At 43.7% G+C, this 26,379-nt stretch overlaps 1 protein-coding gene across 1 annotated transcript; it reads left to right on the top strand.

Moving 5' to 3' along the window:
* The first annotated feature begins 1,361 nt into the window (after nt 1-1,361).
* elnb (elastin b) lies at nt 1,362-25,715 on the top strand. Its single transcript, XM_086179094.1, has 39 exons — nt 1,362-1,514; nt 4,753-4,935; nt 5,354-5,515; nt 5,616-5,642; nt 8,326-13,125; nt 13,259-13,306; nt 13,574-13,636; nt 13,715-13,759; nt 13,902-13,964; nt 14,077-14,154; nt 14,460-14,801; nt 14,885-14,914; nt 15,102-15,206; nt 16,050-16,160; nt 16,244-16,288; nt 16,390-16,440; nt 16,636-16,689; nt 16,911-16,991; nt 17,578-17,598; nt 17,751-17,777; nt 17,951-17,977; nt 18,169-18,192; nt 18,309-18,368; nt 18,900-19,139; nt 19,266-19,403; nt 19,511-19,549; nt 19,643-19,690; nt 19,795-19,983; nt 20,215-20,460; nt 20,549-20,572; nt 21,080-21,658; nt 21,848-21,874; nt 22,151-22,441; nt 22,804-22,863; nt 23,048-23,128; nt 23,308-23,343; nt 23,583-23,606; nt 24,002-24,067; nt 24,355-25,715. The coding sequence occupies exons 1-39, from the start codon at nt 1,439-1,441 to the stop codon at nt 24,396-24,398; spliced, it is 8,655 nt and encodes a 2,884-aa protein (XP_086035220.1). The 5' UTR covers nt 1,362-1,438; the 3' UTR covers nt 24,399-25,715.
* The last annotated feature ends 664 nt before the right edge of the window (nt 25,716-26,379 follow it).

The raw sequence follows: 26,379 nt of genomic DNA, 5'->3' as shown, positions 1-26,379 counted from the left end.
TACAGGCATTCCTGATAAACAATTCATCACTTCACATCAACATCTCATGGCTCTGATTGTCATTGTGCAATACCAGAAACTGGAGTCTTGTTTTATATAATGGATTAGGTTTGAGAAGTGATATTCATGTTCTAGCCAATGGTTCTAATGTCCACTCATCAACTGTGAAACCACACTCTCCTGCCATGAAATCACAATGCACCCAGCACTGTTACATTATTCACGGATTTCTCAGTCTTAGGTGTAGTTAGCTAATTTTCCTCATCTGTCTCCTGGCTCATTTCATGGGAACATGATTCAGCGATCCTGCAAGACTCAAAAAGCAAGGACAAGAAAAGCCAGCCCGTACATGGGGGAAAAAAAACATGATGCCACTGGTTGAACAAAAACAAAATAATCATTTGATTGTTTCCATGTACTTTGACTTCTTTGTCTCAAAAGTACATTGACACAAGATCTGAGCACTGGCAAGGATGACATACACATCTCACGATATGATTTTATCAGAATATTTTGCTGTACTTGATACAATTCAATACAATTTGCTGTGAAAGGTCCAAGTAGTTTAATAATATGTGCATCAAATTATATGAATACAGTAGCAGCCATCATTTTTTATAAGAATAAAGTGCACACACGTTCTTTTGTCACTCACTGAACCGTCACACACTGATATTCAGCTGCAGTGACATCCTGGAAAATATAGCATTTATTTTTACAAGGTGTCAAAGGGCTGGAATATTGATAAAGCATGGAGGAAAAAATATTGGGATATTTTGCTGTACCAGTTTTATCACTCAGCCCGACCGGACGCACGAGCCCATTTTCAATAATGTGTCAGCATTTTCTCCCCATCCTTAAAAGAGCTGCTCTCAGGCTGTTTTCGTCTTGTGTTGTTTCTTTACAGTTTAGCACCTGATATAGGAGAAATGCTTCTATAAAGATACATTTCAGAAATGGATTCCATAAAGAGCCTGATGCACATCAAGGCTTAAACATGACACTGTTTCAAATCAATAAGAAACTCAAGGAATGGTTCTCTTTTTCTTTTTGATGAGTCTGGAGAAGTGGAAAAGCAGGGACTCCAAATCTTTACAATTCAGACTCCCTTGTTGCTCATATATGCTCTCTTTCTTTCTTGCAGCCCCCCACCCGCCCTTCATATTCCCTCTGATTTTTGGCAGTGGAGAGCCAAATAAATGCAGTCCTTGGGGAGCAAGAACAACACTTTTGGTTTAATGAGCTGAGTTGCTTTTCCCTCTCCCTTTTTCTCCTGTCTATCTTTTTCTTTGTTTCTCAACCAATTACAAAGTGTCCTGTCTTACATCCTGTCCCCTTTTTTTCTGATCTTACTGCCCTCCTTCTTTTAAGAAGTCTCATTGGCTTGCTGGGGATAAAACCTTGAGCTTTGGCGAGGAGAGGGACATTTGAGAGCAAGATGGCGAGAGGGACAGCGGGCGCGTACCTGCAAGTGGTCCTTCTACTGGCTCTGTGGAAACCCTCGCTACAAGGAGGTGGGTCTCCTATACTGTGTGTGCTTAGCACTCTGCATTGCAGCATCTGTGAATCAGATGTCACGTTAGGTTTATGCAGCAGATGAGGGGTGCATGAACTTTAACCTCGTTTTGTCTTACAGGTTGGTAAGGATTTTTTTTTAATATTTGCAATTTTTTGAGAATTTGTGAGATTTTGTGAGCTGCAGAAACTGTGATAATCATGATGAGCAGGTTGTAGTTTTTTGATGACAATACAATTTATTGACCGTAAATTCTTCCAAGTTGCAAATATGCATAATGGTGTGATTTTACTTATTTTATAGACATTTCTAAACAGAAATTGTACTATTTTTCAGTATTGTACGTGCTTACCCATTACAACATCATCCCTACATTTGATTTTCATCACATCTCTGAAGATGTTATGAAGTAAAAGCTGCAAACCTTTGAATGAATGGGATGTCTTCTCATCTGTAAGGTCTGAACTGAAGCACAAGCTTGTCTCCTGTCGTAGTGTTACATCAGTGATGTGACTACAGATGTTGGACATGCACTGCCTGTCCTGTGTAAGAGACACTCATCAAATCATGAGGTGCTTTTTGAACTTACAAATAAACACATGTTCTTGTTGGAAAAAAAAAAAAGTTATTTATTTCCAGATGTTTTTCTTGATGAACCTTGAAAGTACTTGATTATATGTAAACATGCTAAGTGAAGGAAACCACAAATCCCAGTATTATAGCACTGCTTGTTCTCAGTGACTTAACGGAATCCAAGGTTTGTTTAGCATCTCAGATTATCTTTGTTTTGATGGATGGGGACTGGATCATAGGAATCACACTTGTAACAAGGTGCTGCACCTCATTAAGAGCATAACTAAGCATGTGCGGCAGATCACATCCCTCCAGATCCTTTCTTGTCTTGTCTGTTTGGAAGTCAAGTTAGCTTGAGGAGGTTCTTCTAATCATCATCTTGTTAGAGGAGACTATCGCTGACAGGCTGTTGTATAATTTGAATTCATACAAGTGAAGGCTGAACCACACACAGTGGAGGGTAAAAAGATAATCCTGTACTTCATTAACGATATGCTGAAAATTTAACAGTAATGCTCCATCTGGTTTTAAATATTTAAACCATGATATCTGCTGTGGAGGGCGGCAGGGTGGTGCAGTGGTCAGCACTGTTGCCTCACAGCAAGAAGGTTCTGGGTTCGAGCCCTGGCTCCATCACAGGATCTTTCTGTGTGGAGTCTGCATGTTCTCCCTGTTCCTGCTGGGTTCTCTCTGGTACTCCAGCTTCCTCCCACAGTCCAAAGACATCAAGAGAGGACGAGGCTGATTGATACTCTAAATTGACCGTAGGTGTGGCTGTGAGTGTGAATGGTTGTCTGTCTATGTGTTGGCCCTGTGATGGACTGGTGACCTGTCCAGGGTGAACCCCGCCTCTCACCTGAAGGCTGCTGGGATAGGCTCCACCCCCCCATCCTTAATAGGATAAGCGGTGGAAAATGGACGGACAGACGGACGGATGGATGGATGGATGGAGGGATGTATGTATGTATGCACTGTGGATTTGTCCTCATGAAATGCACGATATTCACCTGCTTTGAGATTATTTTGTACTGATCATTCAAAACTGTGCCAGTGTTCCCTCAAAATAGATGCAAGTTAATCACAATAGTCTTAAAAAGACTGCAAGGCTGAGGGGACCCAACACAATGTTTGTTGGACTAGATGACAGGTCAAGAAGTTATTAAACATCATAAAAATATTAATATGAGCACCAAATTATATGATAATTGAATTGGAGGCTGCAACAACCTGTCCATGTACGCTGGGATATTCTAGACTGGACCAGTAATGAACAGACAGACCAACATTATCATTCCAAGAAATGTGCCGCTAGAATGACTAAAACATTAATAGAATGAGCATAATGTAGAGTTAGTCACAAGTGAGGAAATTGAACGGAAAAACTAATCCAATGAGATTATGAATGTCACTCTAGAGACTTTCTAAACAGTTAGCAGGAGGAGGAAAATCTCCCTGGTCTTTCAAATAAAAAAGGTCCCCTTGTCAAGATGAACAAGTGTTTCATTTCCCTGCTTCTGCACCACATGTCTTGTGACTTCAGTGTTTAGGTCGAACTATTTTATGTTTCTTCACAATAATGTTTCCTCCCAAATCTACAAAAGCTGTTGGGGGGGGGGGGGGTTGTCTGGACTCCAACAGGCAGAGCTGAATGACACAACGGCTCACTCATTTATTGTTTATGTCATGTGCTATACATGGCATTAATGTGAGATCAGTGACTCACATTCTTGAACAATCCCAGAAGACCTCTTCTTTTCACATCTGAACTGTGGGATCTTAAAAAGTCTTTCCTTTTATAGCCGCTCACTCTTTGTGTTTCTATTTTTGGCTATCGGGATTTACGCAACAGAACATAGGTGCAGAAAAGTGTGAGAGTTGTGAGCAAAGACGCATGCCTTTGGGATGAATGGTTGTTTGCTATCAGTTTAAGAGAGACCCAGGCTGAGAGCAGCAGGGCTGATTACCATTAAACACAAGTATAAACACATACTGAACATAAGGAACTCCTTTTCTCTCTGCTTGTGGGGCACTTGATCCTGTTTGTTACTTGTAAGTGTTGCTATTTTGACAAATTAAATGTTAAATCAAGAACTGGCAAAGAGGAGATCATGCCCCATTACAGACAGATGACTCATAATTTCCAAAATGCAAATAAATCCTTATGATAACACAAGAACAACAACGACATGCGGGTGTTGACAGGTGAGCTCACCATCTTAGTTTATTATGTTAGCATGCTTACACCAACCATAACCATTTGGTCACAAACCACTGCAGTGGATAAGCAAAAGTTTCAACCTGATGGTGGCTAAAAATACAATTATTTGTCAAAGAAAAAATTATTGTTTGTGTCAAATTTCATAGCAATCCAGTCAATAGTTGACAAAATATTATAGTTAAAAGCACATGTCAGCTGCATTGAAGCACCTGAAGGTAAGTCAAAGGAATCATTGGGTTTTTTTTTGGTTTCTGGAAACTATACATTTGTGGGACAATTGAAAATTTGGTGATGCTAGATGAAAAGTCAGGAGATCACCAGAGTCAAAGGATTCATGCCTCTGGATCCATACAGCAGTGGGTTGGTCATTTCATTCGTAGCTATCAATGTCATGCACAGATGATGAGTTATCAGTCTGTTTGACTACAAGTGGACACTGTGACAGGTGTGTACATACATGCTGGAAGAGGAACAGGAGCTGGAGCTGGCATAGCAGCTGATGAAGGTCCTGAAACTGGATTTGGCCCTAGAGGAGCTGGGACTGGAGTCCAGCCTAGTGGAGGAGTTGGACCAGGAACAGGAGGATCTGGTACTGGTGGAGGAGGTTTTGGCTCCCGAGCAGGAGGAGGTAAATATTTGTGGGGAAATTTTTTCGGTTCAATTGTTTCATTTTGGTTTATGACTTTAAATATGAGCCTTGACATATTTAAGCATTTAGGAGGATTCGCTTTATGATACCACTTTAACTAACATGCAACTGCTTTCAAATGCATTTGTGGTGCTCATGAAAAACTACGATACACCAAGTTTTCAGTATGCTTTGTTTAAAAAACATCTAGTACTGGAGGAGTTCCATATTACAAGCCAGGCTGGGTGTGTTTGATTTATGTAGCACAGAAAATGATGTTCATTTAAATCTAAAGAAACATATGTGACTAATAACGTGTTCATGGTGTGTTGCTGCTTTTAGTACAGATGTTTTGTCTGCCATGTCAGTTTGTTTGTATTTGAATTGTGCACATTGTTCTGATGAATGAATGCTTTAGGTGGATATGCTGCTCAAGAACCAGAAGGAGTCAGACCAAGGCGTATTGGACCAGGGGCTGTCGGATCAGGAGGTGACCGACAAAGTGGTGGAACTGGGACTTGGGGCGTTGCACCTGGTAGTTTTGGATCCCCATTCACTGGCCCTAATGGCCAAGGCACAGGCATGATATGCAGATATTTCTAGAAACCACAAATGATGAAGATCATATTTTTCATTTGTGGAGGGATTAAGTAATATGTTTTTGTCTTGCTTGTACCCAGGAGCTGGTGCCACACCTGGACAGTCAGGTACGACTGTAAAACATATGAAAATCACTCTTTCAGCTAATTTTCTCCCAAATACATGGGTTGGCCTTCAAAAAATTAGGATCATCTTCATCTTCCGTACATTTTTTAACAGCTTTCAACTCGATTCAGAAAATATTCACCTTATCAAACTGACAAGGTCTCTTGTAGCATTTCAAATTTACACCATTTTCTATCACCTGGTAATTTGTTACATATGTACACATTATCTTTATTTGAACCACTTTAATGAATTCACTGTTTTTGAACAGATAGCTCACTGTATCCTTACATCATGGGACCTTGACAATAAACGGAAGTTCCCTGCTCAGTGCACATGCGTCTGGTCCACCCCTGTACTGTAAATATTGTTCCTCTCTTCAATTCAATGCAGCAGGGTAAAGATTGCATACACTTACCATTATTTCATTTCCTCATTACCTCAAGGTTGTGAGCTATTGTTGAGTTCCCACCCACCCTCCTGCACACACAGGCAGTGATAAAGGCTAATGTATCAGGAATGGCAGGTCCTTGATAAAGAACGGAAGTAATCTCATCAGTCACAAAGACTGATTTGCTTTGGAATTTCAGGCCTCTCTGCTTTTCATCCCCTAAACATGTGAGTTTTGGATTCGTAGAGGTTAAGCCTTGGCTTTGTGGAAGCTTTTGGACAGAAATGGATCAGTATAAGCACAGAAACTTGACTTGGATGTCACACTTCCCAGTTTATAAAGTTGGGCCCTCTCAGCCTTATATATTCTTTATTCATACTGCATAATAGTCCCATAAAGTATTTGCATTGCCTTGCTTGACCTTGTACCATAAGCCACAGACATTCTTGTTCACCTGAGCAGAGACATGCATCTCTAAACACTGGGCTGCAAAAACAGACAACACATTTAAAGCCAAAACCGTCAAAACAATGTACATCAACATATTGAGGTTTTTTTTTTTTTAATTTCCCTATAAAGCACCAGCTTTCTTTTAACATGGAATGAAAGAACTACATTCAAAGCTTAATTTGCCAGCAGTTATTAGAAAAAAAAAAAAGAGTGTCCCAGTAATTTTTCTCGATCATCCCGAGCACAGGTTTCAATTCTTTCTCTGCATCTTAATTATCATAGACCTACCTACAGCCAAACCCTATGTGAGTTAAGAGGTTTTAAAGTCTCTTCAATTAAATTTCACAACCTTTCTGGAGAACAGGTAAATCCTCATGAGGTTTCTCTCAGGCAGTCATCAGATATGTATAACATTATCAAAAGGGTGGAGTTGCACAGGGACACAAGGAATTCATTAATGTATGATGTAGTGTATTGTAGTCACTAGAGTCACTAAAGGAAGTATAGAATAACCAAAGTCCTGTTTCCCTCTTAATCTGCTCATTAGGACATGGAGCCCTAGGGACAAGGGATTTGAGTAGATATGGGTCATGCTTATGTAACTTCTACCTCTTTCCTGGTATACCCTCTGAAAGGGATATTTCACCCAAAAAATGTATTTCTCCTTTGAAGTACTCACAAACCATTGTGTTTGTGACCCAAAATCCAGGAAGCAGCCACATATTTTTAGGTTGAAGCTAATAGCACCCCTCTTGGCCAACAACTAACCACAGCAAAGCTGTCCAAATATATCTGTTTACGAACTCTCATGCGCTCTCAAACCCTTGTCTAGTACAATCCATATCTTCTCTACCCAGATATGCACTTACTAATCCACAAACTCTTTGATTGGAGCTGAAACCCAACTATAACCCCCCCAGTTTTGCTGTTATTGGTAGTTGGTCGAGAAGGTCAGCCTTAACTCCAAGCTAAATATATTTAGCTGTAATTGTTGCATTACAGTGTCACAAAGAAGTCACGCAGGAGGGAAAAATGTATTTGTGTTTTCAAGGCCCCCATTTATGAGGATATGAAAGGCAAAATACACATTCTAGATAAAGAATTGCTTCATTTTTTAATCCATATTCAACATATACATGCATAACTTGTGGTTTGCTCAAAACATGACAGCTGAGGAACGGCTGAAGCACTCATCAAGAACACTAAACAATATGGATAAAAATTATGTGAATATGTTGAATATGACGAAGGTGCCTTTAACCACAGGTACAGTCCAGATGGTGTAGATTAGTACCCAAGAACTGATGGAACTGGTCATAAAACCTCTAAACTCAAATTTTGACCTGGCTTCATCACGTTATTGCCACACCACATGCTTTTTAGGTGATGTGCAAGAGACATCTCAGCTCCACTCAAAGGAAAGTGAGAAGCAAATTTTAATGGAAGGCATGACATTTTGCACAGATGAGATTAAATCAGATAGGAACTTCCCATGACATCTTGAATCTGGTCAGTTTTCAAAATAAAGCACCATGTAAAAACTACTGTAAACAAATACAGATAGAAAAGGATTGATCAACATATTTAATCAACACGATAGAAACATACCACCAAGTGACAATGACATAATCAGCAGAATATGATAGATAACAAAGCCTGGCAGGCATAATATAAAATTGGGGCAACATGCCTTACATGCTGCCATTGGGAATTGGACCTGCAGATGACAGACATGAAAAGCATTGCAGCTGTGTCAGGTGGAAATTAGAAACAAAACAGGTACCTGATGTTCAGTCTGGTGACTCTGTTCCACTCACTAACAGAATTTTCCATTTTCCGATTAGGTGGACCTGGTGGTGCAGGAGTTGGCCTTGGTGGAACAGGATTTGGGCCTGGTGTTACAATGGTTGGGCCTGATGGAACAGAATTACGGCAGAGTGCAAAGGTTAGGCCTAGTGGAACAGGATTTGGGCCAGGTGGAACAGGGGTTGGGGCTGGTGGAATGGGATTTCTGCCAAGTGGTGGAGGGGCTGGTTCTGGTCAAACACGATTTGGGCCTGGTGGAACACAAATAAGGCAAAGTGCAAAGGTCAGGACAGGTGGAACAGGATTTGGGCCAAATGGTGCAGAGGCTGGGCCTGGTGGGGAAGGAGTAGGGCCTGACCAAAACGGATTTGTTCCAGGTAGTATAGGGGTTTGGACTGCTGGTGCAGGAATTGGGCCAGGTGGGGCAGGAGCTGGCGGAATGGGATTTGTGCCAAGTAGTGCAAGTGCTGAACCTGGTGGCACAAGGGTTGGGCCTGATGGAACACAATTAAGGCCAGGTGCAAAGGTCAGGCCTGGTGGGACAGGATTTGGGCCAGGTGGTGCAGGGATTGCACCTGGTGGGGCTGGAGTTGGGCCTGGTGGAATGGGATTCATGCCAAGTAGTGCAAGTGTTGGACCTGGTGGTGCAAGGTTTGGGCCTGGTGGGGCAGGAATGGGGCCTGGTGGAATGGGCCTGGTGCCAAGTAGTGCAGGTGCTGGACCTGTTGGTGCAGGGGTGGGGCCTGGTGGAATGGGATTTGTGCCAAGTAGTGCAAGTCAGGGCCCCGGTGGCAGCAGAGTTGGGCCTGATGGAACACAATTAAGGCCAGGTGCAAAGGTCAGGGCTGGCGGAACAGGTTTTGGGCCAGGTGGTGCTGGGGTTGCACCTGGTGGGGCAGGAGGTGGGCCTGGTGGAATGGGATTTGTTCCAGGTAGTATAGGGGTCAGGCCTGGTGGAATGGGACTTGGGCAGGCTGGTGCGGGGGTTGGACCTGGTGGAATGGGATTCTTGCCAAGTAGTGCAAGTGTTGGACCTGGTGGTGCAAGGTTGGGCACTGGTGGGGCAGGAATGGGGCCTGGTGGAATGGGACTAGTGCAAAGTAGTGCAGGTGCTGCACCTGTTGGCACAGGGGTGGGGCCTGGTGGAATGGGATTTGTGCCAAGTAGTGCAGGTCAGGGACCTGTTGGCACAAGGGTTGGACCAGATGGAACACAATTAAGGCCAGGTGCAAAAGTTCGAGCTGGTGGAACCGGATTTGGGCCAGGTGGTGCAGGGGTTGCACCTGGTGGGGCAGGAGGTGGGCCTGGTGGAATGGGATTTGTTCCAGGTAGTATAGGGGTTGGTCCTGGGCGAACAGGCTTAGGGCCAGCTGGTGCAGGGGCTGGACCTGGCGGAATGGGATTCATGCCAAGTAGTGCAAGTGTTGGACCTGGTGGAGCAAGGGTTGGGCCTGGTAGGGCAGGAGTTGGGCCGGGAGGAATGGGATTTGTGCCAAGTAGTGCAAGTGCTGAACCTGCTGGCACAAGGGTTGGGCCTGATGGAACACAATTAAGGCCAGGTGCAAAGGTCAGGGCTGGCGGAACAGGTTTTGGGCCAGGTGGTGCTGGGGTTGCACCTGGTGGGGCAGGAGGTGGGCCTGGTGGAATGGGATTTGTTCCAGGTAGTATAGGGGTTGGTCCTGGGCGAACAGGCTTAGGGCCAGCTGGTGCAGGGGCTGGACCTGGCGGAATGGGATTCATGCCAAGTAGTGCAAGTGTTGGACCTGGTGGAGCAAGGGTTGGGCCGGTAGGGGAAGGAATGGGGCCTGGTGGAATGGGCCTGGTGCCAAGTAGTGCTGGTGCCGGACCTGTTGGTGGAGGAGTTGGGCCTGGTGGAATGGGATTTGTACCAAGTGGTACAAGTCAGGGAATTGGGGGCACAAGGGTTGGGCCTGATGGAACACAATTAAGGCCAGGTGCAAAGGTCAGGGCTGGTGGAACAGGATTTGGGCCAGTTGGTGCAGGGGTGGCACCTGGTGGGGCAGGAGGTGGGTCTGGTGGAATGGGATTTGTTCCAGGTAGTATAGGGGTAGGGCCTGCTGGAACAGGATTAGGGTCCGGTGGTGCAAGTGTTAGACCTGGTGGAATGGGGTTCATGCCAAGCACTGCAAGTGTTGGACCTGGTGGTGCCAGGGTTGAGACTACTGGGACAGGAGTTGGGCCCGGAGGAATGGGATTTGTGCCAAGTAGTGCGAGTGCTGAACCTGCTGGCACAAGGGTTGGGCCGGATGGAACACAATTAAGGCCAGGTGCAAAGGTCAGGGCTGGTGGAACTGGATTTGGGCCAAGTGGTGCAGGGGTGGCACCTAGTGGGGCAGGAGGTGGGCCTGGTGGAATGGGATTTGTTCCAGGTAGTATAGGGGTCAGGCCTGGTGGAATGGGATTTGGGCAGGCTGGTGCGGGGGTTGGACCTGGTGGAATGGGATTCTTGCCAAGTAGTGCAAGTGTTGGACCTGGTGGTGCAAGGTTTGGGCCGGGTGGGGCAGGAATGGGGCCTGGTGGAATGGGTCTGGTACCGAGTAGTGCAGGTGCTGGACCTGGTGGTGCAGGGGTTGGGCCTGGTGGAATGGGATTTGTGCCAAGTAGTGCAAGTCAGGGACCAGGTGGCACCAGGGTTGGGCCTGATGGAACACAATTAAGGCCAGGTGCAAAGGTCAGGGCTGGCGGAACAGGTTTTGGGCCAGGTGGTGCTGGGGTTGCACCTGGTGGGGCAGGAGGTGGGCCTGGTGGAATGGGATTTGTTCCAGGTAGTATAGGGGTCAGGCCTGGTGGAATGGGACTTGGGCAGGCTGGTGCGGGGGTTGGACCTGGTGGAATGGGATTCTTGCCAAGTAGTGCAAGTGTTGGACCTGGTGGTGCAAGGTTTGGGCCTGGTGGGGCAGGAATGGGGCCTGGTGGAATGGGCCTGGTGCCAAGTAGTGCAGGTGCTGGACCTGTTGGTGCAGGGGTGGGGCCTGGTGGAATGGGATTTGTGCCAAGTAGTGCTAGTGCAGACCCTGCTGGCACAAGGGTTGGGCCTGATGGAACACAATTAAGGCCAGGTGCAAAGGTCAGGGCTGGCGGAACAGGATTTGGGCCAGGTGGTGCAGGGGTTGCACCTGGTGGGGCAGGAGGTGGGCCTGGTGGAATGGGATTTGTTCCAGGTAGTATAGGGGTCAGGCCTGGTGGAATGGGACTTGGGCAGACTGGTGTGGGGGTTGGACCTGGTGGAATGGGATTCTTGCCAAGTAGTGCAAGTGTTGGACCTGGTGGTGCAAGGGTTGGTCCGGTAGGGGAAGGAATGGGGCCTGGTGGAATGGGCCTGGTTCCAAGTAGTGCAGGTGCTGGACCTGGTGGTGCAGGGGTTGGGCCTGGTGGAATGGGATTTGTGCCAAGTAGTGCAAGTCAGGGAACAGGTGGCACCAGGGTTGGGCCTGATGGAACACAATTAAGGCCAGGTGCAAAGGTCAGGGCTGGCGGAACAGGTTTTGGGCCAGGTGGTGCTGGGGTTGCACCTGGTGGGGCAGGAGGTGGGCCTGGTGGAATGGGATTTGTTCCAGGTAGTATAGGGGTCAGGCCTGGACTTGGGCAGGCTGGTGCGGGGGTTGGACCTGGTGGAATGGGATTCATGCCAAGTAGTGCAAGTGTTGGACCTGGTGGTGCAAGGTTTGGGCCTGGTGGGGCAGGAATGGGGCCTGGTGGAATGGGCCTGGTGCCAAGTAGTGCAGGTGCTGGACCTGTTGGTGCAGGGGTGGGGCCTGGTGGAATGGGATTTGTGCCAAGTAGTGCTAGTGCAGACCGTGCTGGCACAAGGGTTGGGCCTGATGGAACACAATTAAGGCCAGGTGCAAAGGTCAGGGCTGGCGGAACAGGATTTGGGCCAGGTGGTGCAGGGGTTGCACCTGGTGGGGCAGGAGGTGGGCCTGGTGGAATGGGATTTGTTCCAGGTAGTACAGGGGTTGGGCCTGGTAGAATGGGACTTGGGCAGACTGCTGTGGGGGTTGGACCTGGTGGAATGGGATTCTTGCCAAGTAGTGCAAGTGTTGGACCTGGTGGTGCAAGGGTTGGTCCGGTAGGGGAAGGAATGGGGCCTGGTGGAATGGGCCTGGTGCCAAGTAGTGCTGGTGCCGGACCTGTTGGTGGAGGAGTTGGGCCTGGTGGAATGGGATTTGTACCAAGTGGTACAAGTCAGGGAATTGGGGGCACAAGGGTTGGGCCTGATGGAACACAATTAAGGCCAGGTGCAAAGGTCAGGGCTGGTGGAACAGGATTTGGGCCAGTTGGTGCAGGGGTGGCACCTGGTGGGGCAGGAGGTGGGCCTGGTGGAATGGGATTTGTTCCAGGTAGTATAGGGGTTGGGCCTGGTGGAACAGGATTAGGGCCAGCTGGTGCAGGGGTTGGACCTGGTGGAATGGGATTTGTTCAAGGTAGTTCAGGTGTTGGGTCTTTTAGTACAAGAGTTGGGCCTGATGGAACACAGTTAAGGCCAAGTGCCAAGGTCAGATCTGGTGGAACAGGATTTGTTCCAAGTAGTGCAGGGGTTGGGCCTGGTGTTTCAGGAATGGGGCGTGGGGGAATGGGATTTGTTCCAGGTGGGGCGGGTGCTGGGTCTGGTGGAGCAGGATTTGGGCCAGGTAGCACAAGGGTTGGGCCTGATGGAACACAATTAAGGCCAGGTGCAAAGGTCAGGCCTGGTGGAACAGGATTTGGGCCAGGTGGTGCAGGGGTTGGGGCAGGTGGAATGGGATTTGGGCCTGGTGGTTCGGGGGTTGTGCTCGGTGATGCAGTTCCATCAAATTCACCTTCAAATCAAGTTCCAGGTAAAGTCCATAGGAAGACAATCAATTTGTTTTCTTATACTACAAATACACAATATAAGTTAATTATTTATGGTCAACCAGAATTTACTCGGCATTGCTGTCATGGCCCCAATTTGTTTCTGCTGTCACACAGGAGTTGGGGTGCCTGAACCCTATCAAGGTGGATTTGTGCAAAATCAAGGTACTTCATAACAAAATAAACAAATGACAAATAAGTGGAACGATGTAGGGGGCTTACCTCCACCGAGGTCACAGAATACAGTGGAAAATTTAATAGCTTCTTCCTCAACTCATGTTCAAACCTTCCAGCTAATTTTAGCCTTGTAGTTCTCACATAGTCTTGCTAAAAGGCAAACAAACCAATAAGTGCACATAAAAAGTTACTAAACTAAGGTGGTGTTTCTATATTAGGAAAATCAACAGTTGTGAATTCTTTGTGATTGACTAGCTTATGGAGGCCGTGGTGTTCTTCCTGGAGTAGCAACTGGATCAGGACTTGGGCATCAAACTGGTGTGTTCCCGCTCTGCATATTACATGGCATATGGCACCCTCACCTAAAACTAAAATATATTGCCTTTTTCCTTGCAGGAGCTGGAATACCTGGCCAGGGTGGTGTTGGACAGGGAACAGGAAGTATGCATCATTTAATTTTCACAGTATATACAAAATACTTGTTGAAAATAACTGTTATGAAAATCATATTGAAAGTAAATTCGCAGTATCCCACTAAGTATTTTACAGTATGAGCATGTGGGAAGTGTGTTTCTCACCTCAGATGGTCATGGGCAGCAGTTGCCAGGGGTTTTTCGGGGTTACCCTCTCATAACACCAAAGTCAGGTATACAGCAATGCAGTTCACTGTGCACCTTCATGTTAAGCCATGTGAACTGAGTAATACATGTACTAAAAGTAAACACTCACAATTTGTGTTATTCATCTTTTAATACCAGGAGCAGGAAAACCGGCCAAAGCTGAAGTAGGAGAGGGCCCAGGGGCGATGCCTGGATTTGGTGTTGAAACAGCAGGAGGTATACATGATTATGAATCAGAGGATTTAGTGTTTTAGATAATAGATCCAGTGATTACATGATTACACAACAGCAACAGCTCAAGATACATTGAACAATCTGAACAGTCTGTACTGCAACTTAAGAAGATGATAAAATAATACTTTATTTATGTCAGTGTAAGTGCAAAAGCTTGTAAATATGGTAAGAATAGTTAATATGTTTCAAATCGCATGTACAACAGAATGTATATGCATCTTTAATGATTATTATTTCACTGTGCCTAAAAAAAGATAAACAATAAACAATTATTGTTCTTCTCATAGGCATGTTAAGTGGATCACTTGGAGTTCAAGGAACAAGTACCACAGGAGTTGGGCCTGGTGGTGCTGGTACAGGCTATGGACCTGGCGGTGCTGGTACAGGTTATGGACCAGGTGCTGCTGGTACCGGCTATGGACCTGGTGGTGCTGGTACAGGTTATGGACCAGGTGGTGCCGGTGCAGGCTATGGACCAGGTGGTGCTGGTACAGGCTATGGACCTGGCGGTGCTGGTACAGGTTATGGACCAGGTGGTGCTGGTACAGGCTATGGACCAGGTGGTGCCGGTACAGGCTATGGACAAGGAGGAGGACTTGGACCTGGCGGTGATCGTTATGGATCTGGAGGTAGGATGAAAGGTTAGGATTAAGAGATCTTACACTGCAGGACATAGCATTCGTAAAGATCTTGATGTGTCTGAATTTTGCAGGGTATTCTGGTGCTAAATCCCGTAAATATGGTAAGAATAAACAGTTTTTTGCCTATTTATCTGTTATTAAACCATTTTAAAGCCTTAATAGGGATTTCATTTAGTTTGTATTGTTAACTATACTTGTACCTTTCCAGCTAACATGTTAACACATCAGACTTCTGTTTGAAAATGCTGACATGTGACTAGTGGCCAAATAAATTACTACTCTCTGAAGGTTCTGGAGGTACCTTTAGTACAGGAGGACTTGGAGGAGGATGGACCCCAGGACAAGGTGCTGGACAAACTGATGCTTTTGGACCTGGTGCAGGACAGGGGACAGGTAGATTACATAGCTCTGGCGGTAGAACAGGTGGACCTGGTAGCTTTGGCTTAGCTTTTTACGATAAAGTAGCATTCTCATTGATCCTGTTATGAACAAGATGTAGGACCAGGAACTGGATGTAGACCAAATTTGGGGATTTGTGCCAAGCTCAAACTTAAATATAGATACAGATTTGGATAGAACCTTTACTACTCATGTAAACGTTATGGACAAAGAGGTTTTGGAACTGGCACCAGCACAGGTTGGTTTTCTGGGGAATGTCTGTGTGGTAATTTATGTAGATTTGTGACACTATTTCATCTTTAAAAATATATATATAATTAATGAAAACAGTAACCTATCCAGGTACAAGAAAGCAATTCTGTTTTTGTTTTTTTTACTGTAGTTCGAAAGTTTTTGAGAGAACCTTAGCATAATTTCAAAGGTAAGATCACATTAACCATCAGTATATTGTAGTTTGGCAACAACACTGTTTTAAGCACTTGATTTTGAACTTAAATCCAAATTACAATCGGTGCTCTAATTTCTTCTAAATTCCAAAAACAAGACTCTCTTATTTTCTTTTAAATCGCAGCACAAGATACAAATTGAAGGCCAATGCCAGAAATCCAGCCTGGAATAATTTTGTCACTGGCACTGATTAGTAAACCTAAAGACCACATCAATTAGTTGTCAGCATCTGTGTATGTCTTATTGGTTGTGATCCTAAGGCTATACAGCTGAATCAAAAACTTCAATGTTCAGAAAAAATAGAAATAAAGCAGGAAAAGAAATGTACCACATATACTAATTTGAATCAAAAGAAAGGTTTTTAATTTACTATCCATTTCAAAATTGTAGTGCAACTTGGTGGGGTTGTACCTGGAACTGCTGGAAATGGAACAAGAACCAGCACTGGTGTTTTAGTCAATGGCACCAGCACAGGCGGTGTTGCAGGAACTCGACCCAGCGGTAAGCCTCTCTCTGGGTTAATATTGAAGACAGACCAAAAGAGTACAACTTGTGGTCAATTATCTGAATTTCTACTGGATCAGGAGGACATTATGCTGCAGGAAGCACCCCCGCTCCAGGATCAGAAGGTATCTGTAAAGTGTTAAGTGTACAAAGCAAAGGAGACACATTTCAGTCACATACTCTTTACAGCTGCTTGTAAATTACAAACAAATTCTGCTGTGTCCAGGTGGCCCTGGTAGTGATCAAGAAGGAAAGGATGGGGGAGACAGTGATGGAGGTGAGAGACCAAAGTTGAGGAAGATTTTGCCATTGCCTTTGTTTTCCTGATTCGGTTCACACATCTGTATTTTGTTCTATCGCTCACTCTTTCATCATGACCCCCTGTACAATTTTAACTGGGTATTTGTAATCATTATCTTGTCTGACATGACATGCAATTTCAAATGAGAGTAATATTTTTCCCTTATTGCAGGTGAGGGTGGTGCTGGCAGCGTGATCGAGGGGTCAGGCAGCTCTGCAGGAGAAGGTGTGTAATCCAGCTGGATTCTCAAGGGCCATTTCTTTTCATAATGATTAGAATTCACATCGGACGATAAAACTGCTTGATAAAACTTCACGTCAAACACCTGCGAAAGAAGAGAGAGGATATTTAAATCTTAAATATTTTTTTAAAAATTTACAGTATAAAGAGGAATTTATTTACTGTTGAGTAATTGTTCAAATATGAATATGTCACTATTACAACAGGAGCTGGCACATCTGAGGGTGAATTAGGCGATGACGATGGTTTGGCTGGAACAGGAATAACCAACACTGGAGCAAAGCCAGGTATTTTACAACAGATTCTAAATATGTATCAATGTAGAGGTGTTCATTCCAGCTCTAATTGAGAGTTTTGGAGACAGAGTAGTGCTTTCGTCTCAGTTGTGAGATGATTTTTTTTCAATTGTGTTCTTTAAAAAGTGTTCATTTGGTAGCCAAATGCTCTGCATGTTTGTCTGTTGGCACTGCCATTCTTCTATTTCAGTCAGATTGCATCTGTGGGATAAGGGGTTGTCTTGGCCCCACTTATTTATAGTTGCTTGCCTGCGATTCAGCAAATTATGACAGGAAGATCAGGTGGAAAGCATTAGAGATGTGTCTTAGGTTTTAGTTTTAGTGGTGCCATCATGTGGCCACTTTCACTCATTTCAGGTGTAGAGGGAACCATCAACATTCCAAAGGATGCTGGAATAATTGTAAAAGAAAAAAACAACAACAACAAAAAACAAATTAAACATATCAAAATTGCCTACCTTAGTTTTTTTTCCATCATTCTACCCATATATTTCCTCCAGGTTTTTCTACGCTTGATTGAATATTTTGGAAAATGTCTTCATTAGTTTTGTCACTTCCTTGTTCTCACATCCTTCAGGTTACACAGGAGCTGACCTGGGTAAGTTGAAATAAAAAAATATCACTGAAATATTGCTTGAAAGTGCTTATTCTGCCTGGAGAACTTATAAAAGCATGTAGCACAGAGTATCACAAACCCTTTTCACTTTGATGCACTCGGATCACAATATTTTCACCTGAATGCTTTCACAGCTGTCAGCGGTTTACCCGTACCCGAGCGTGAGTGTCTCTCTTGCACTTCCAATCATACAACCATCACCTCTGAGTACTGCACGTGAAACTGTGAACCGCAAAAGCTAAATATAAACTTGATCTAACTTACAAATTTAACAACCCCACGTCAAATTGTGACAGACAAGAACTAAAGATGATACAAACTTCTCTCATTACAGTTGGTGGAGGGGCTGTGAAGCCAAGTGGTATGTAAACCTTTTTAATCTGTCCACTCTTCACACACTTTTTTTCTTAAAACATTTCACAGCGCTGTCCTTACTATTGTTGGTAAGTAGGCCAATGTGGTTCACTTCTCAATGACATTTAAGTAAAAGCTGCGCTTTCTGTAGTGCTACTAGATTTTCCAACACACTGTCACTCTGTTTCTAAAATTCAGGTGGTGGAGATCTTCCAGCTGAAGGTAATATTTTCATTGGACACACAGTGCACTCTAATTACTTTAAGCTTTCTGTCTTCTGATCTGACTATCATTGGCCGAAATAAAGGAAAACCATATTTTACTATGTAATTTTGCAGATGCTGGTGCTGGGGTCACAAGCGGGTCACTACCTGGGGCTGAACCTCTCAAACCTCCAGGTGAACAGAATACCAGAAGCACTTTAGAGCTTAAGTTTCAGGATAATTAAAATGAGTACAAGTTTTGCCCATTTGAATGTGTTCATATATGTCAGGGCCACTCTAGTCAAAAAAATAAAGTTAAATTGCCATTGAAGTAAGTTTAGTTTGGCAGTATGGCTCTGTTGGAGGACCTCCATGTTCATACATGGAAAGCCACAGGCACTGAGAGCGGCAGATGTAGCCAATAAGGTGCATAGCATCTAAAGGAGGAGTTTGGGTGGAACTGGATTACAATATGGTATGCCAGAAAAATACCAGAAGAATAGGGAGACAGATGCAATAAATAAAGTGCCTTGAATGACATTTGTCTATTGAATGAATAGGAAGAGATAGTTTGCTAGCGTGGTGGGCCATCAGCTGATTTAAGAGGGTTGCTGAGGGAGCTTGACTTTCTGGTCTTTCTTACTTTGTGTTCCATGTGTGGTAGCTAATGACACTCTTGACTGAAGCCTACAGCTGAGATAAATGTCCTCTGTTCACCCTCTGAAGGAGTCCCCAGAGGTGATACACCAGGGGAAGGAGAAGGTCCTGACGGAGAGCGTGGTGGTACAGGGCAAACAGGTGAACGAGCGGATGGGGCAGGAGAGAGTCCTTCTCAAACAGGAGCAACAGGAGACATTTCAGGTGGTGAAACAGGAGCTGGAAGAGGAGAAAGTACAACAAATGGAACAAGCGTTGCACCAGTAAGGGATGCTAGTGGAGTAGAAGGAACACCAAAACCATCCAAAGGTGACATTTTGCCTTTGTTTTATATCTAACTAGCAACTTGGCATTTCTACTATGTAACAAAAAATACACAACGGATCACAAGAACCGAATATAAAGATCTATTTCTCTGATTATTCCTGCATACAGCATACAAACCAGATGGCACAACAACTGGGGCTGTAAGTGGTGGATCTGGTGGGGCAGGTGGAGGCACTGGTGTAGTTGAAGGAGGTCCAGGAACAGTACCTGGAAGAGCAGGAACAGCAGGATCTAGACATGGAACAAGTGAGTTGCTGATGTATTAGTTTCTCAAATGTTTGTATACTCACCTCTGTATATGTCCCACTGGCACAGAGGATTCTTATCATGCATTTCACACATTATCGTTACAGGCTACAGTGGTGGCGGAGCCATAGTTTTACCAGATGGAAGTAAGCCAATTTACAATTTCCTTGCTCACAAAATGAAAGTAAACACATGATAGAAACAGCTACAAGGCAGTACGTATATCTCTTCCCTCTCAGGTTTACATTACGGTGATGGAGCCGAAGTAGGACATGGAAGAAAATCAGGCAGATTCATCTATTTTACAGATTTTCACCTTTCCTTAAGATGACGGATTTTGCCTCGTATAAGGCAAGAGATCACATGATCACTAGTTTGTCTCTTTTTTCAGGATACGGAGGGCCTCGTGGCTATGGTGATGGTCAAGGAGGTTATGGTGCAGTACCCGGAGGTTATGGGGCTGGTCAAGGAGGTTATGGTGCAGTACCTGGAGGTTACGGGGCTGGTCAGGGAGGTTACAGTGCTGAGCCTGGAAGATACGGAACAGGAAATGGCATTGGTGGTGGAACAGGGTTTGGTGGTAAGTTGAAATATGTTTAACTCAATATTTAGTTTATTTAGTTTTGACTAAAACAAAACATCACATTGAAATATATTTTTTACTATTTGCAAACTGATAATTGGCTGTGCTTTTATCCAGGCTAAAGTTACAGCACTAGTAGACCATCAAAACATATGACAGTATTGATAGATATCCTTAAAATAAAGATTAGAGCCTTAAGCACGACTTGAAATCATCTTTTCTCTTTAGGTTATGGGTCCAGGGCTGGTGCTACAGGAGGTGGAGCTGGTGGCTATGGAACTGGACCAGGTTGGGCCAGTTCTGCCCAAGGAGGTCTTGGATCATTTGGCTATGGAATGGGTGGCACTGGACAATCTGGAACTGGAACAGGTGGTGTTGGCACAGGACCAGACAGCTATGGGGCAGGGGGAACAGGGGCAGTTCCTAATGCCTATTCTGCTGGGAGACCAAGGACAAGAAAGCCATCTAAATTTGGTAAAATGATCTTGAAGTTCAACACTTTCAACATTTAATGATGTATTCTGTTTCAAGATTGATTAAGGCTGTTATTTCCCTCTGACAGACTACAGAGCTGTCTATGATCAAGGTAAGAAAACCTTTGTTATAACTTCTATAACATAAGATTGCCTGTTGTCTTCAGTGTTTTGTTATTACATATATAGTATTAGTTTTCATTCAGACTCTTTGTTTTAGTTCTGCTGTTTGAAATATAATGTGGGGCATCAACACTGTGTAGTAAAGTATTAGGTTTCTTTTGTCATTTTAGATGTAAGTTGACAGTGACAAGAGGCAGGAAACATGTTTTGAGAGAGAGGGGTAGGATTGGGTGATGTCAACAGTGCCCAGGTGAACCGAACCATTGCCGTTAGATGATATGGTTCAGAGTTCGCAGGAGTTGCAACACTGTCGGTGCAACACGTCCTTCACTTGTTTTAATGTAGAAGAAAATTTTATACATAAAAAGCTTCTGACAGTAAAAATAGCTATTGTTGACAGCTTTGTTTAAGTTGTACAGGAGGTACAGAAGTCAAAAGTAAAAGCTAATGTGGCATAGCTAAAGCTAAAGCTATTTAATTTGGACCTGGTGGAGCAGGGACTGGACCTGGCACATATGGACCTGGGGGCACTGGAATGGGAAGCACAAGCACCGGAACTGGAGGCTACGGAATAGGTGGTACCAGCGCAGGAGCCAGAGGCGACAGACCAGGTGGTGCAGATGCAGGAACCGGAGGCTATGGACCAGGTAGTGCCGGTGTAGGAACCGGAGGCTATGGACCAGGTGGTGCCGGTGTAGGAACCGGAGGCTATGGACCAGGTGGTGCCGGTGTAGGAACCGGAGGCTATGGACCAGGTGGTGCCGGTGTAGGAACCGGAGGCTATGGACCAGGTGGTGCCGGTGCAGGAACCGGAGGCTATGGACCAGGTGGTGCCGGTGCAGGAACCGGAGGCTATGGACCAGGTGGTGCCGGTGTAGGAACCGGAGGCTATGGACCAGGTGGTGCAGATGCAGGAACCGGAGGCTATGGACCAGGTAGTGCCGGTGTAGGAACCGGAGGCTATGGACCAGGTAGTGCCGGTGTAGGAACCGGAGGCTATGGACCAGGTAGTGCCGGTGTAGGAACCGGAGGCTATGGACCAGGTGGCCATGCATCAACAAAAAACAAACCTCTTGGTAAATTATCTTACTTACTACTTACTACTTAATCATCTCACTATAAAAGACAATTGATTTTGTTTTGACTGACAGAAACATTGATTTGATTTTATCATGCTGGATTATAAATGTACTTATCAAAACATTTGGTTATTCCTACTGTTGTCCCTATATTCTATCTTCTATTAATCTTTCATGGTTTCCTAGGTTATGGAGGTCCTGGGTATGGATCAGGTGAGTTTAAAATGAAGAATTTTACTGTATTAATATAGTGGGTATATCCACATATACTGTATATCTTTTTTATTTCTGTGTTTTGACGGATGGGAAAAGTAGTAATTCTACATTATTTAATCATTGCGGTAGTAACTGCTTGTGGTGTTACATTGGAGTGCACGGAATTGAGAGGTGTTGCTTGTCATGAACGTAAACATGGTGGCTTGGATCTTAAACACTTCTGGATATAATGCATTCCAGTTTAACACCAGTGCAAACTAAATACGTGTGCAGGAGGCGTAGGAGCTGGACCTGGTGGTGCTGGAGCTGGACCTGGTGGAGTTGGAGCTGGACCTGGTGGTTATGGCGCAGGGGGGTATCCAGCTGGAACTGATGCAGGCCCTTTTGGTTATGGACCTGGGGGTGCTGGATCTGATGGCTATGGCCCAGGGGCTGGAACAGGGCAAGGGGGTACTGGACCAAGTGGAGCTGGTGGATATGGTCCTGGTGGCCAAGGACTTAAAGCAAGGAAACCTCCTAAATCAGGTCGCCACTCGTCACTTGGTGGAACAGGCTACGGACAGGGTAATAGTTTTTACTGATGCATATGAATATTAAATGAGGTTCTGATAATCACTGTTTCATGACATCAATATCATCACATACTGATATAAATCAGAAATAGTAGTTCAACAATATTGCAAAATGCCCATATTATTAATTCTTCCTCTGTTATTGTCATCATTGCTTCTCAATTTATTCTCATTAATGTATCATTAAGCTAATGGAATACAAATCTATTGTGTTACTCGCTTTGTTTGTGGCTGCATATGGATTTTGTGTGTGTGAGTGTGTGTGTGTGTCTTGTGTAAACAACAACACCATGAAGTCCATCTGAAACTTATTAGTATGATAACAATATACCTAAAACCCCCTTTGTTCACCAGGGGGGAGCATAGGAGGGCTTCCTGGTGGAGGAACGGGAGGAGTCTTTGGAGCTGGCCAAGGTGAGTTCACTGTCATAAAGAAAAATGGTATCTATATCAGGTAAGTATTATACAACATGAAAATCAGTAAAACATCTCATTGTGTGATACAAGTCTGTTGACTTGACAGTCTTTCTTAGAAAGCCCATCCTCTCTGAGCTGTAGACTGCATGCTTATCTTTATGAGCTTGACTCCTATGTCCAGGTCTAACAGGAGGAGCAAGGGGAGCCAGAGGTCCTGCAGGAACAGGTCCAGGAGTTGGAGGAGGACTGGGCATCTTACCAGGTCGGTCTAAATGGAGTGTGAGAGTATAATTTTTAAAAATTTTGATCTTTTAAATACATGAATAAATGTAATGTATGTATGGACTGAAATACATTCCATGCATAGCAATCACAGTTCATTCATGTCTGTTCAGGGAGTTAAATTGTGTACATGTTGTAATGTAACCAATTTTCCAGCAGGGAGCGTCAGTGGAATGGCAGGTGGTGGCTACCCAGGTAAAAGCTCTGTCACACTAACATTCTTTCTGACACTCTGAACACTCTTTCGAGTGATATGACTCGGTACACTCGTAATATGGATACATGTTACAAAAGGGAAGCATGCACAAATGTTGGGAACACAATCAGGGTTTGCACTGTTAATACTTGTCTTCGGCATGTAATATTTTATATTGTCCTGAGATTAAAAAAAAACAAACAAGATTCTTTCTCTGTCCTGTCTGTTCTGTTTCTAGAATATGCAGGCACTGGGGAAAAAAGTAAGAACCGTCACTGTGTCCTCTGAGATAAGCATGCTCTAATTACTTTCACGATTCTGTGAACACACATGCAGTACGTACTGCAATATCATGTATGTTACACGCTGCTATAACGGTAAGAATGACTCTCTCTCTCCTCCTGTCTTTACATGGAAATATATAACCATGGCAATTTTTTTTATATTGGTTTATAGAGTTCATTAAACATCACAAATGAAAGTAATTGAAGTAACACAATGTAATTTTTTGTGACAGGGATTTGGTATAATAGCCTCTATTATTTCTGCAAAAATTCAAAGTCATGCATGTGATTTTTTTTTTTTTTTGTGGTGGGAATTCCTGCAAAGACACTAAACTCATTTACTGAATAACTTTGATTCTTTCTTGCCATACAGCCGCAGCACAGAAGGCAGCCAAATATGCAGCCATGCAAGCATTAATGGGACCATGGGGCTACAGAGGTAAAATCACTCAAAATCACTTTTCCTAAAGATGGTCCCCCATAAGTGTGTAGACCAGCACTATAAAGGCAATAGCAACTAAAATCACATTTTAATCAATAACCAAAAATAATCTTATAAGGAAGTTTATCAGTGCAAAATCAGAGAACTCTGTTACTTTATAGTTTGTTCGGATACCTTAGGCTTTTACAGCTGCAGGTAACTACATGCTACAGGTATTTTATTTGCATTTATTTTGTAAACAGTGTTCGTCGGTCAAAGAATAATTTGGTTTTGTCTGTTTTTAGGGCCTGGCTGTCAGGGTAAATACTGTGGTCGAAGGAGGAAGTGAGAGACCAACCGAGAGGAAGTCATTTCATAGACACAATGGTGGTGCTATTGCATGAAACCAAATTGTGATGGTGACGATGATGCCCAGCATACTATCAAAGCTAAAGATTCAACTGAGCACTCCTTCATGTGATTAGATTGAAACAGGAGTCTCTTTCAGACAGAGCAGTGGTTCTCATCCTGTTAGGTTTGTGAGTCTTAAAAGCAGAGCAAGACCTCTCAACATGTTGTGTCTTTGATTAATTCAGCTCTCACACTTTGATCAGATCAATTTAAAACAAAACAGTGAAATGGATATAAGTTGTCATCATGTGAACCACCTCAAGACTTTAAGTAACCAAAATGCCAGGATGAGAACCACTGAAATGAAGAAGAAAGATTTCTTTTTAAAATGTGTGTGAGGTAAAGGTGTATAGTTTATGAGCTGTTGTTCTGGTGAGAAAGTCACCTTAAGGGCAGTTTCTTCAGACCTGTCTGGATGCTGACATAATATTAAAAAAAAACAAACAACAACAACAACTAAAACAACTTCATCCAGGCCTTACATCCATATACATAATCAGCACTTCTCCAGGGTGTAATGTTGCACCAGGTTGTTCTCTTAACTCACTTTTACAGCTCACAGACAAATGATGTTTTGTGGAACTGTGAATAAAAGAACTCATGACGCCGTGGTTTTGATTATCCTGATCTCTGAAATTGAACTCAAGGCCCTGATATATCTGTGGAGGTGAAGGTGAAGGCATTATTCTATAGCTACAAAACATTGAAGTGTCCAAGTTTGATTGAAAGGTCTATTTTTCATTATTGGAATAATGTATATGTTACAATAATATGCTGTGGATTAGTTCTGGCCTTTATATTACTTTTGAGGAACACATACATAATAAATGTAAGGAGACTCAATTACTGTTTCTGTTTTCATGTACTTCCTTCAAATTATGCTAAAAAAAGAGCAGAGAAAGCTAAATAACTTGTATATTCAGGCTCATTTTACAAACAAGTACATTAAAACAGTAACATAGCAATTGAGCTATTTTGTATGTGTGTGTGTGTGTCTGTGTGTGTGTGCGTGTGTCTACTATATGATAATTACAAGTGCGTTGTTTTCTAGGTGTGCTGAGGCACAATGCAAACTGTGAAGTTAGTAACTGAATCTCATCTTGCACTTGAACTCACAGTTGTGTTTTCATCACGTGGCTCATCATGTGTTTGTAACATCTGTGTTTAATATGTGGCCTCTGAAGAAAATAATGCACTTTTTTATACTTTCTGACAATGCTTTCTAATAAAACAAATGACCAGTGTAAACTGCTTCCAGTGCAGTAATTGTGAGCAGCTGTGTTGTTTTTAACGTGCGCATACAAATTTAAACAGCGAGGAGGATTTTGGCAGAAACCAAGTGGAGATCAGCATTTAGAAGCAGAAGTCAGTTTTGACACATTATTGCAGCACTGAAGAGCTGAGTTTTAGCTTAAAAGAGAAAAATGAAACAAGGAACTAATCCTCTTCGCAATGACTCATATCGATATAAAACAATACCACAACTAAGGATGCACCCTCCCTGACAGAAACAAAGGGCAGAAAAATAGCTGGTATGTGTCAGTTAGTAAAGCAGACACACCTGCGTCACTTTCAAGGACCTGCACTGTCTGCAAGAATGCATCGGCTGACAGCCATCCATAATCAGTCTGCTGAATGTTTTCATGCTTATTTTACGTGTCATTTGGTCCATACAATTTTTTTTTTTAAAAACCATCACAATTTCCCACTCTTCAAATTATGTTTGTAATCCATCCAACAGTCAGAGAATAACATGTTAAACAGTATCACTGCTTTATTTCTTTCTAATTATAAACTGTTTCCCGCTCTTTAACTCGCTGAATTCCCATCTTTGTTTGTTGCATGGACTGAATAGAGCGCTTGACTGGATTGTGCAGTAATTGGGGCATTCATAAAGAGAAAGCGCTGATGGGAAGAGT

The sequence above is a fragment of the Aulostomus chinensis genome, chromosome 15, assembly GCF_037954235.1.
Source record: "Aulostomus chinensis isolate RoL2024-O1b breed Wild chromosome 15, RoL_Achi_v1.0, whole genome shotgun sequence".
Lineage (NCBI taxonomy): Eukaryota > Metazoa > Chordata > Actinopteri > Syngnathiformes > Aulostomidae > Aulostomus > Aulostomus chinensis.
This window is presented reverse-complemented; position numbering and strand designations above follow the sequence as displayed.